This window comes from Limulus polyphemus, unplaced genomic scaffold, assembly GCF_000517525.1.
Source record: "Limulus polyphemus unplaced genomic scaffold, Limulus_polyphemus-2.1.2 Scaffold1644, whole genome shotgun sequence".
Lineage (NCBI taxonomy): Eukaryota > Metazoa > Arthropoda > Merostomata > Xiphosura > Limulidae > Limulus > Limulus polyphemus.
The window spans coordinates 178,964-191,642 of NW_013667254.1; the positions used below are offsets into that span (position 1 = coordinate 178,964).

The following is a 12,679-nucleotide window of genomic DNA, read 5'->3' on the forward strand; positions in this document are numbered from 1 at the left end:
CTAGTAACAAAACAAAATTGAAGGCCATAAAAATTATGGTCTGTTTGAGTCAATAATGATTTTACAGAAAGCATTTTATGTTAATTTTTTACATTTTTCAGGGATGATGGATAAAATAGGGATGATGACACGTTAAGACAAAATTTGTCGTGTGTGTTACACTAGTGGAAATTCAGGTATTTTTTTATATATTTACTTTTAGAATTAAGAACTTAAAGCTTGTATACTATTAAAATGTGGATTATTAGTTAAGATTGTATGCTATTATAATTGGTATAACATAAGCAAAAAGTAGTTTAATAAAATTTTGAATGTAAGACACTAAAAACTTGTTTCATGTGCAGTAAATGGTACCCGTGCCGATAGGATTAAAGTTCATAACAGTATACAACTGTTTCTACTTAAGTTTTATTGTTTTATTGCTCTATCAACTCTGTTTTACAAATAATCCCACCACACAAGTTGTAAATCACTCAGCAAACATGTAGCTTACATTGCCATATCAGATTATGTAATGCATGAGCTATTTGCGAGCATATTTGGCAATTTGTGAAAGAGAGGATGTGACAGATGGGCTTGGCAAGTGGATCTGATTTTCTAGTTTATGTCTCCGTAAACAAATAAGATTGAAGACTATAAAAATTATGTTTTGCCAGAGTAATACTTATAATGAGTAATTTACATTAAATTCCATAATTTTTGGAGGGGTGGTAAATAAATTAGAGAAGAGGGAAAAGAATAAAGGGTTATCAAAATTCATTTCTGAAGCTTAGATAATAAGTAAAGTTATACTTCTAGTCCAAGCAGCTCAGGAGGTCCATATGAAAACAAAAATTAGAATGTATGGTGAAGTAATGCTTAATATTAGATCATTTCTCTGTACATTTGTAAATGTAAGTGAAAATTTATTTCTTGAATTATTATTATTATAGACTGGAGACAAAACCAGTGAAAAAGTGGTGGACTTATCAGCATACAGAGTATTTTTCAGGTAATGGCTGATACTGTTTAATGTACTGATCAATAAAGATTTTAATTTAAATAATTATTGCTATATTCATTTAGCACTTAATACTCAAAAAATGTTACTTTTATATGAGAAATGTTTAATTTCAGATTTGTTGACTAGTGAATATTTCCTGCCTTGTTATATTTACACATATCATGCTTAGTCAAGAATTTAATATTTATGACATTTTAACTCTGTACAACCTAATAGCTATATAGGTTATATCTGCATTTACATTCATAAAAATCAGTAAATCATAAACAAAACTATATCTGAAAACAGACCTTAAAAAGCTGAATCATGATAACCATGAAAGTTTTCTAAATTAAATTTAGACTATTTTTCACTTAACAGTGAAATGAAAACTGTATGTGACATATTTGAATATATATGCTGTGCTGTTAATTCACCCTCAAACATTGACTTGAAAGCAAAATTAATGTATCCTTATTAACCATAATACAATCACAGGATTAATGATGTCATAAAATAGTATATATTGTTAAAACTAATAAATTGATAGTATTTATCATACTGTTTAATAAATGTTACCTTTGTCTCTTTTTAGAAATTACGTACAATTATGTTTCTAAAAATGCCTCTAATAATCTTTAATTTCATGTCAGAGCAAATTTGTTGTATTGACTCTACAGTTTCAAAGTACATCTAACAGCTCTTTGTAAAGTAAAAAAGAATAATGACTTTAACAAAAATAATCAAACAAGCAGAGAAAAGAATAAAACTTTATTACCAATACATACCATACAAAATATACAACACCATAGTATAATTAGATAAGTCGAAGACATGAGTTCATGAAAGGCTTCTGACATAATAAACGTTCAGAAATTTGCAGTCCATATAAGAAAGAAAAATAGTTCTACATCAAATAAAAGAACAAAATAATCCAACTTTCATTTGGTGTATTTGTGATTTTGTTAATTTTAGGAGCCTGGTAGTAGTAAAATATATAATGCAGTCATTTAAATTGTACAGATTTTGTCACCTCCAGTTTAAAAACTCATTGTTTTCAAATTATTTGAGTTAGAAATAATCAACTAATCTGTACAAAGACCAGTTAGTTGGAGCTTTGTTTCACGTGTTGATAAATTGTAACTATACTGGTGGAATGTTTAGATATTTCTATTTTTTAAAACCTTTCCTTTCTAGCCTATTATCTTGTGTTTTCTTACTCAGTATAATACTGCTGTAAACATTGTGATATTAGATTATGGTGCATGTGAAATGTGTAATAATTTAAGAAATTACAAGGTAAAACAATTTACTATGACTGCCAAGTTCATTATTATTCCATAACGTTTAACTTAAAAAATATTTTTACATTTGATTTTTCCATACAGTATTTGCCTAATTTAACAATAAGATAGGCTGACTTCCATTAGCTAATTATAAAAACTATTCCTCTGCAGAAGAAATTAAATAAAAGTATTCATTTCTATCAAACTAATAACTGGTTCTTATTAATATTGAAGTTTCTACTGCCTGCCCCCCAGTGCTTAAGGATAAGGCTGCAGACTTATGGCACTAAAAATCAGGTTTTGATACTTGTGGTGAGCAGAGCACAGATGACTCATTGTGTAACCTTGTACATCACAACAACCAAACCAAACTCTACTGTCTCTTCTATCATTTTATATCCATTCAACATTTTCCCAGACTAGTGTGAATACCTGAATTATATTATCATAATTCTTCACCATCAAGAAGATGTCTCCATTCTATACGGGAAAATGTGTCACAATGTAATCTAGGTTATTAATGTGTATTTTTAATTTTGTATCTATTTTAGATTTCTTATGTATATGTATGTATTTATATTAGGGAACTGGATTTGGATGTTTTTGTTCTTCTCCAAAATGGACTTAGTTTGAAAATTAGCCCTGAAATATCAAATAATGATGAGGTATGTTTTGGAGGACCGTGTTTTAATATTTGTTGGATATGCAAGACTATTTAGTTAGAGTTATTATTTAGGTTATTTAATATTTAATTTTCATAATAAGAGTGTTAAAAGTTAATTATTTTAAAAGTGATAGTTATGATGAATTCCATTACATAACATTGTATGAGTTGTTCGTTGTGTGTGTAGTTTAATTGTTGTACTAGAGGGCTACATATTTCTAAATTTTTCTGTTGTGTTATAAATACGTGCAGATATAAACAAGTTAAGTTGGTGATAATTTGATAAAATTAGTGAGAAATATAGATCTAGACTGTGTTTGTAAGTTTAGCCATAAAAAGTGTATAGGGGCGACTTTTAGAATGTTATAATCGCAGATTGTGTAGTAAAAAACAGAGTAGAAAATAATAATTCGTCTTCTCAATTGGTCTCTAAAGTAACTGAACCAGCCTGTGTGGACTTTTGATGACAAAGAGAATTATTTAAAGTTCTAGATTCAACTATGGTATCTAATAGTATAATAAATATTTTTGTACATAAGTTTGACTTGTTTTGAATATAACAAGTGGATTGTGTTCTGTCTGTTTATTGTTGAAATTTATTGCCAAAAAGCCACAGACACCTACTCTAAATATTCACGGTTTTATAAAACTTGCCAATTGGCGAGTCAGCCAGGATTATACAGTGATAAATGGTGGTAGAAGAAGATGTGAATGAGAGTGGAAGTAAGCCTATATATGCACAATTGTAGTGGTGGCAAAAATAGGGTAGAGATTACAATCACACTATATAACCATGTCGACTGATTTTGATAAATGGATAGAGATAGGTAAGCATCTTGGGTTCAGAGATAGTGATCTAGGAGAATTTGTTAAACAAGACCTAGAGAGAGAGAGAAGAGCATAGGCAGAGAAGAGGGGAAGAAAGGAAAAAAAAGAATGAAAGAAGAAAAGGAAAGAGAGAGAGAGGAGAGACTGGAAATAGAGAGAATAAGAGCACAAACTTAGAATTACCAAGCTCACCTAACAAAAAGTTGGAGGACCCAAGAATGACAATGGGTCAAGGCCACTTGACCCAAGCTGCCCAAATTTTATGAACAGAAAGATGACATGGATGCTTTCTTGGAGAGATATGAATGATTCAACCAAAGTCAGAACTGGGACAAAGGTGACTGGGCAGTCTGTCTCAGCCCACTTCTCCAGGTGTATGCATACAAGTGTATGCAGTTATGACATCAGAAGATGCCATGGACTATGACAAGTTAAAAGTGGCCTTGCTGAAGTGCTATGAACTTACTGAAGAAGGTTTTCATCAGAAGTTCAAAAAAGTCAAACCTGACACTGTAGAAACTGTTATTCAGTTTGTGGCACATCTATGGACGTACTTCACAAGATGGACTGACATGGCCAAGTGTGAAAATAGTTTTGAAGGACTGGCAGATCTACTAATACATGAACAGTTTATGATCACATGCTCAAGTAACATGTCACTGTTCCTAAAAGAGAGAGCACCAAAACATATGTATGAGATGATCAAGCTGGCAGGACAGTATATGGATGGAGTATAACTGGCAAACTCAAGAATAGCCAATTAAAGTAGAAACCAGGGGTGGCTGACCAGAAACTGTAAATAAATCGTGGCCCTATAAAACCTGACAATATTGTCAAATTGGAAGTGTCTTTGGGATTACAATACTTTTTGTACTTATTCTTAAGTATCTTAGAACTGTAAAAAGTACTAAGTTTCTTATTTTTTAGTAATACAACAATGAGAATAAATACATATTGCAGATTATGAAAGTGAGTTGTGTCTTTTGTCGAGAGCCTTTTATTTTTCTAAATATCTTTAAATATATTCAACTTTACTGATATCAGATATTATGTTTCAGTAGATTCTTGGTAGATCAAGCTGATAGGCCTCTTTGTATAAGTCTCCCAGGTACAGCTGTAGTTTAATGTGGATGTACTCTGTTAAATATCTTAAGATATATGTGTGTCTGGTGTGTACTGTCGTTTTAATATAATAAATTTTATAATGCCAAATATTTCAATATGAAAATACAAGTTGTTTAATTACAAAGTATTCCTTTGATAGTTAACTCTGTGTTAAAGTATTCAGTTTCAAATGATCATACAAACTTCTGAAATGTTACGTTATTTCACTTTATTCTTCAGAGAAGGATGAAAGGAAAAGACAGCTAAAATATATAGTCAGAAAATCAAGATATTGATATAATGGTGGACTAGTACGATTTAGTGAATTGTATTTAGAGAACTGCATAAAACATTATAACATTTGTAGAGATATTCAAGAACAGAAAAAGATCATTTGTTGATCCTTTCACTGGTTTGATTCTATAAAGGCAGGTGTTATATTTTAATTTTATTTCTCAGAATGATAGTAATTTGAAACTTGGGCCATCAGAAATTCAGTTTTTGCTTGATGACCTAACAAGGAAACTTGATCATTCTCTTTTGACCTCACAGTGGAACAGGAAAACTGCATTTAAGGTTTGTTGATTAGTTATTTTCTGCAAACTATTGGACTCTTAAGTAATAGTTTTACTGCCAAAAATGTTCTTATATTTTTAACTGTACTATAAAAAATGCATTGTATGCTGTATCAAAATATTTTATTTATTACTCAGTGTGTTAAAAAGTAACAGATTGGTATGGAATAGTTTATAACTATTGCACAAGCATTGTTCTTAATGTTACTGACTATTTTCAATGTAAGGAATAGCTTATAACCACTGCACAAGTACCATTGTTAATCTTGTTGGCTGTTTTCAATGTACTTATATCATTCAATTTATAGACTAGCTTATAACCATTGCACAAGCATTGTTCTTAATGTTACTGACTATTTTCATTGTACATGTGTGTCTCATGGTACGGAATAGTATAGAACCATTTCACAAGTATTGTTAGTAATCTTGCTGGCTATTTTCAATATACTTGTGTCTTTCATAGTGTGGAATAGTTTAAAACCACATAATAAATACTGTAACGTGTCCTGCTGGTTAGAATATGTTTATAAGTTGTTGGTTTGTTTGTTTTTGTGTAGAAAAACACCAGTGATTGTTGATTAATCTATATAAAAATTGAAATGTTTCTCTTCAGTAACATATTTAAAATGAATGGAGTAAGTAATATTTTTCAATTATATTTCTTAATTTTCCACAGAGTCGTATTGACAAAAAATTAGGTTTCTCAAATCTGGATCTGTATACACCACTTGAGATTACAACTCGAATGGTGGAGCTTCTCCCAGTCTTATGTCAAATATTGGAAGATACTAGTGCATTTTTCCAAGTAAGAAGAAAAATCCTCTTTTAAAACATGAATATCTGTATTTTCTTATGTTTATGTTAAGTTTAAGTTTTGTATAGCAAGTCAAATACCTTTGACACCATCTTGTCAGGGTGGCCGCTAACCCGAAAAAGCTAGGAAAGTAAAAAACTTTGAAACGAGGGGGAAAAGTCAAAGAAAATTGTCGTACTTCATATTACTTAGCTATGTTAGTTATTGGTATGTTTTAATATAATCTTAGTAAGTCATTCTGCATCAGTTTTGTCTGATGATAATTATCTAATTCATTACATTTGATGTAGATTACGCAAAATATTGATTTATAAATAAAAATATAACATAGGACTCTAAAAATCAAGTTTTATTACCCATGGTGGGCACAGAACATATAGCCCATTATGTAGTTTTGTGCTAAACAAACAAACTAAGCCTGTAGTGTTAGGAAGAAAATTTGAAATCAGTATATTATATTCATATGAGAATAATTAGAAATTTTGTCTGGATAGTATGTAAAACAATTTTGAAAAGAATGTAGGCAACCTGTATGTGTACTTACTTTTCGTTCAAATATTTAGCATTATTTACAAAAAGATTGGAATTTAAATAAAGAAGAAAGATTATGTTTTCAATATATCAACAATGTTTTATTGCACAACCTAAATAATCAGTAAGAACATTGTTTACACTAAGTCCCCAGTTATGACTGAGTTGAAGATACTTACACTTTCTCTACTATTTTAAACATATTTTCTATGTATATTGCTAAAGTTTAGTAGCATTCATTTTTTGTTTTAAAAGGTCTGATGCATATGTTAGTTTATATTAACCAAGATTAATGTTTGACAATAGTATAGTACTGCTCTTTGAGTTACAATTGGAAAATATCCAACTTGTCACTGTAGTGTGTCTATTTCTTGGGTGTATGAGGGTGACATACACATTTTGATTTATGTATTGATAGATTCAGCTCCATCTTTTTATCTTGGTCTATTCTAGAACAAATTTTCGGTTTCTAGTAGAGATATGGTAAAGACTATTGTTAAGACATTCATTTTGAAAACAATACACCTGAGTCAACCTAGGTTTTCTAGCAGAGATATGGTAAAGACTATTGTTAAGACATTCATTTTGAAAACAGTACACCTTAGTCAACCTGAGTTTTGTAGCAGAGATATGATAAAGACTGTTGTTAAGACATTCATTTTGAAAACAATACACCTTAGTCAACCTAGGTTTTGTAGTAGAGATATGGTAAAGACTATTGTTAAGACATTCATTTTGAAAACAGTACACCTTAGTCAACCTGAGTTTTGTAGCAGAGATATGGTAAAAACTATTGTTAAGACATTCATTTTGAAAACAGTACACCTTAGTCAACCTAGGTTTTCTAGTAGAGATATGGTAAAGACTGTTGTTAAGACATTCATTTTGAAAACAATACACCTGAGTCAACCTAGGTTTTGTAGCAGAGATATGGTAAAGACTATTGTTAAGACACTGGCTTTGAAAACAGTAGACCTGCATCAACCATATAGCTAAAAGTGTCAGTTAATCATTAAGAGTAAATAGTTACACAATAGTATACAGTAATTAGTAGGTGGTGAATTGAGTTATAAGTAAATAAATTGCACAATAAAGAAAAATCAAAAATATTGTTTTTATAAACTTTTTTATGGTTTCTTCATGACATTTAAAATACCCATATAAAATCTGATGTTTGTATTTTTTCTATGGTGTGCTTATACCAGTAAGAACAGCTGTCAGATATATCATAACTAAACATCTTTAAGTATTTCATATCCATTGGCTAACTTGCTCTATTTCACTACAATAGTCCATGCTTATTGGAGTAAACTTGAGCCTTTTTGTTTCTTCTAATTCGTTCTCTTGATTTCTGAGAAGCTTATATTGATTGGTTAACCTACTGAACTAGGCATAAATAGCTCATCACAATTAGTTTACTTGCTAAACTTCAAATTTCTCAAGTGGTGGTTATCTTGAAGTTTGAATGTCATATCTTAAAAAATAGTTAAAATTCATATTTACTTACAAACTACTACTCTATTACACAAATCACATTATTTTTTATATGTTATGATATGTTAAAAGATAAACCCATTACAGATTTCCTTATATGTCATGATACATTATACCTATAGGACATCTAGTAACTAAGATATAGTTGTTCTAATTGAAGGTGATTGATTAAGATTGTCTCATTTTCTTTATGGTTTAGTCATAAACTGTTTGAGAAAGAAGTTATCATTATTACATAAAAAAACATTAAATGGTAGCCAATCAAGTACTATGGACAGTTTGAAATTTAGATAAAATAAGAGTAAAATGCTAAGCAATCTTTTAATTTTGTGTTTGATGTAATCATAAAGAGTACAAACTAACCTAACCTGATACAATTGTACGTATCATACATGCAGAATTGAAAACAATACGAAAGATGTCAGAATTCACTTTACATTGCAACGTGTGAGGGCATATCAGGATTAGAAATTCTTCCTCTTAACATGTGCTTACTCCTGCTGTGGAAATAAATTTAATGTTCTGAAGCAAATATTCATTAACTGAAATTAGATTAATGGTGACTGTTACATATACTGAGGATAAATAATAATACACTCATTTAAATGTATTTTCTCTACAGTTTTTAAAATTGTGTTTTAATTTATTTTTAGGCTATAATAGCAGAGAATGATGGTGTTTTAGATGGTCATACTATGTTTTCGGGAGATGCTGTCCTCTTAGCTTCATGTATGGAACTTCTTCTGCATTCATTGAACAGAATTTTATCTTGGTGAGTGTGAAAATATGGACAGTCTCTAAAGCACTTATGTAAAAAAAAAAGATTAAAAACTTTGCATGCAGTAATATATAAAAAAGAAGGAATTTTTTAGTAAAGAAAACAACATAAACATGACATTAAGTTATACATATAATCTACTTAATGTAAAAAATGTCTAAAGTGGCTTAAGCATGAAAAGTGTATAGTAAAACTATTGAGGACTTGTGTAGCTCTCTTGCAATGTGTAAAGTTTTTAATTGTCTATTTCGAATGTAGACACATTAAGCCATGTTAAGCATTTTAGACTGTCCTGCAAAAATGCTGATTTTTAAAAATTAATTTCAACATTTCTTTATTACCCCATTTCATTGCCATTCAGTATTAAAAACTGGCCTCAACTGCATAATTGTGGAAGTTAAGAATAAACTTAGTTGCTTTATCTCACAACAGCTAGAGATTCAAAGATCTAGTATACACAAGGACAGATATAGTGATTAGCCACAAGTGGAATGAAAGAGAAAATACTTTATTTGCCAGACAAAGAGAAGAATGGCTAATTGTAAAAGTGGAAAGGACGGTTGTATTGTGATATGTTAAGTTCAAAACTAAAATAATCTGTATTTAAAGATGACTCGTACAATCAGCAGATGTAATGGCTCAAAATTTAAACATGGACGAAACTGCAAAAATAAGTCTTGACTCCTTCAGGATAGCTAAAAATCTTTTCTCTTTGAAGACAGAAAGGAACTTGTCCGTAATTGCATTTGCAATTTCCCTTTAACTGACCTGTCAGAAAAGCAAACACAAGAATCCAGAAGTATCTTTGCTCCATGCGAAACTACAAAAAGTAATATCTTGGGCTGCTTTAATATGTACCAACTTTTTTATTATTATTTTAAATGTGGTGGTTGCAAGGTTGGTCAAATTGACCGTGATCATATGGAAATTTTTAGTGAAAAAAAAATCTGATATTCATTTAGGAGGTTATGCAAATAAAATTTGAAAACTGTAAGATGAAATAAATTGTTTTGTATTTTTAAGATGAAAATCATCTTTCACTTGGACTGACTCAGTAAAGACATCATAAACTTACAGACAAATCTTTAGTAAATATACTTAATTAAAAAATCATATGTGTGTACAACAACATGTAATGTTTATTAAAAGCTTTCCAAATTTTGTGAAGATAGACCTAGAAAATTTATGGTGGTCACAAGGTTAATAAGAATGACTGAATCCATATAAGCAGAGTTAAATCCAATATCTAGCTACAGTAATGACTGGTTTTATCTCTTCAGTGCTTCTGGCTCTGTCTGAATGAGTAGCATGAAAGTGATAAGCTTAGTCTGAGTCAACTATCCTGAAGTAATTAAACTCTTTCTGAATCAGCATCACTCAAATGATGAAACACATAATGAGTGAATTGAGTTGAATTTATTTAAATTTTACATATATTTGAATATAATTAAAAATGTCTGAGTCAGCTGTATTGTTGTTTTATAATATATGAAGCATGTTGTTCCACTGTTAAGAAATTTTTCCAAAATTAATGTAGACGAATTATCTTTTCTCTATCAGGAATGGATTTCTTAAAGGAGAAAACAGACAGTTACACAAACAAACTCTTCAGGTGTTAGCTACACGAATAGGAACACTAGAAGGTTCACAAACAGGAACAAAGGAGTTACTACGGTAAGGAATTTTAGGAGTATGATTTAAATGGTAACGTAATTTCTGAACTTTGACCTAGAAAATGTTTATATTAGGTAAAAAATTAATCTTTATAATATTAAAATAATAAGAAAGTAGCAAGAAAATATTTTAACTTTCTAAATAAACTGTAGTAAATTAGCATGTAATGTCACTCTACCTTATTTAATACTGACTTAAATGGAACTTGAAAATTACAATTTTTTTCATTGATGCTCGTATATAAATAGTAGTATCTATCATTTATACATGACATAATTATTATTTCATAGAGAGTTGAGAACTTTATATTTAAAAGAGTTTGGAACCTCACTTTATTACTACAGTCTAGTCATGCTCTTTCTGATGACTATGCATGTTGACAATAACCCTGCATAACCAAGCACTATTCCTACCACAGCTGGAGTAGAACTTGCTACATATCTCTTTCTGGATGGTGTTGGTGCCCCATGTTAATCCATATTTCTATTTCCCAATGCCATTAAGCACAAGGAATATCCTCTTCTTGAAAATTATAAATCCTGTTTCTGAACACATCATTATGAGTTGAGTGTAGGAATATTTTGAATTGGAAAGATGTGATACATACCCTTCCATGAAGCTGTCAGTTTTATGTGGCATCACACTACCTAAGAAATTCCAAGTAAAATCAAAATGTTGACATATTTTTTATTTTTTATTTTTTGGTGTTCTGTATTTAGTGGCATGATGGTGTTATATACTTTAAGGCAATATTTTTAGTGGTTACAGTCACATTCTGTTTGGAAATTTTTTCTGACAATTGTTTCATGTCAATGATAGATTGGTTAATGTTTATGGTAATGTTTCTACGGTGGAGTGACTTGCAGATTTGTGATTTGTGTTATAGGTCTGTTCTGTCTGCCATTATGGCCTTTTCACTCTTATATCCATGGCAATACCCTTGAGTTCTGATATATTCCATTCTACTATGACTTTATATCAACTTTGGTTATATGATATTCAACCCTCTTTCATAATTTGTAGCATTTTGGAGGGATTTACACATTTAAATCTCAACGTTAGAAGATTTACAACATTACATCATTATTTGTTTTGCTGCTGTTTATGTCAGATAAGATTTTCAAGACAACGTTCTTTAACTATCACAAATTTTCTGGGTTTTTAGCTATATGACAAGAGACATTACAAATTTGGCTAAGCTCGTTGATATGTTTCCTGAGGGAATAAAGTTTGAAGTGGAAGCAAAATACACAAGTCTGTACAGAAAACAATGTAATATAATACATTGCCTTATTTTCATCCCATGTTTTTTTACTTTGTGATGTGGTGATCAGTGGAGTCTCTTAATGACACTCATTCTCTAAAATATGTCATTTTTACTTTTATGACATAAAATGCTGGATAGTGGTAATAACTATAAGAATATAAATATATAAAAAACATTTTTCAGGGATTTATGCATGTACTGGATTACACTTAATGATCTTGAACAAATAATTACTAATTCCTTGTCATATATATAAGGGAGCATTTCCAAAAATGGAAAGAGGGGGTGGGGTGGCATTGTGTTTGATTTATTACATGAGCAATATCTTAGTAAATTGAAAAGATAAGAGGCTCTTATTTTATATTCTAGCTTGTCGATATTGGTAATTTGGGTTCCTAATTTGTATGAAACTATAGACTTAGTATTTTGACATCACAAACATCTAATTTAATCAGTGCTGTATTCAACGTACCACGTGACACATAAAAATTGATGTTTAACTGTGTTTTTTTAATATTTACTCTTAGATTAAGAAATTGAAATACTAAAATATGAATTATGATCTACAGTTTGATACCAAACTTATTGACATAAATTCGTGAAGTAGTAGTTCAATAAAATTTTAAATGCGAGTTAACAAACGTGATGACATGACCCATATGGAAAGGGTTAAGTGAGAGAG

General features: G+C 30.1%; 1 protein-coding gene across 1 annotated transcript in view; it reads left to right on the forward strand.

Annotated features, from left to right (window-relative positions):
• The window catches only part of LOC106464417 (Fanconi anemia group D2 protein-like), a 159,553-nt gene that overhangs the window by 123,807 nt on the left and 23,067 nt on the right, over positions 1 to 12,679 (forward strand). Inside the window, exons 28-33 of the mRNA XM_022392124.1 lie at positions 933 to 991; positions 2,852 to 2,933; positions 5,324 to 5,440; positions 6,116 to 6,244; positions 8,932 to 9,050; positions 10,617 to 10,730. Of these exons, the coding sequence (XP_022247832.1) occupies positions 933 to 991; positions 2,852 to 2,933; positions 5,324 to 5,440; positions 6,116 to 6,244; positions 8,932 to 9,050; positions 10,617 to 10,730 (620 nt within the window). The remainder of the gene's footprint in view (positions 1 to 932; positions 992 to 2,851; positions 2,934 to 5,323; positions 5,441 to 6,115; positions 6,245 to 8,931; positions 9,051 to 10,616; positions 10,731 to 12,679) is intronic.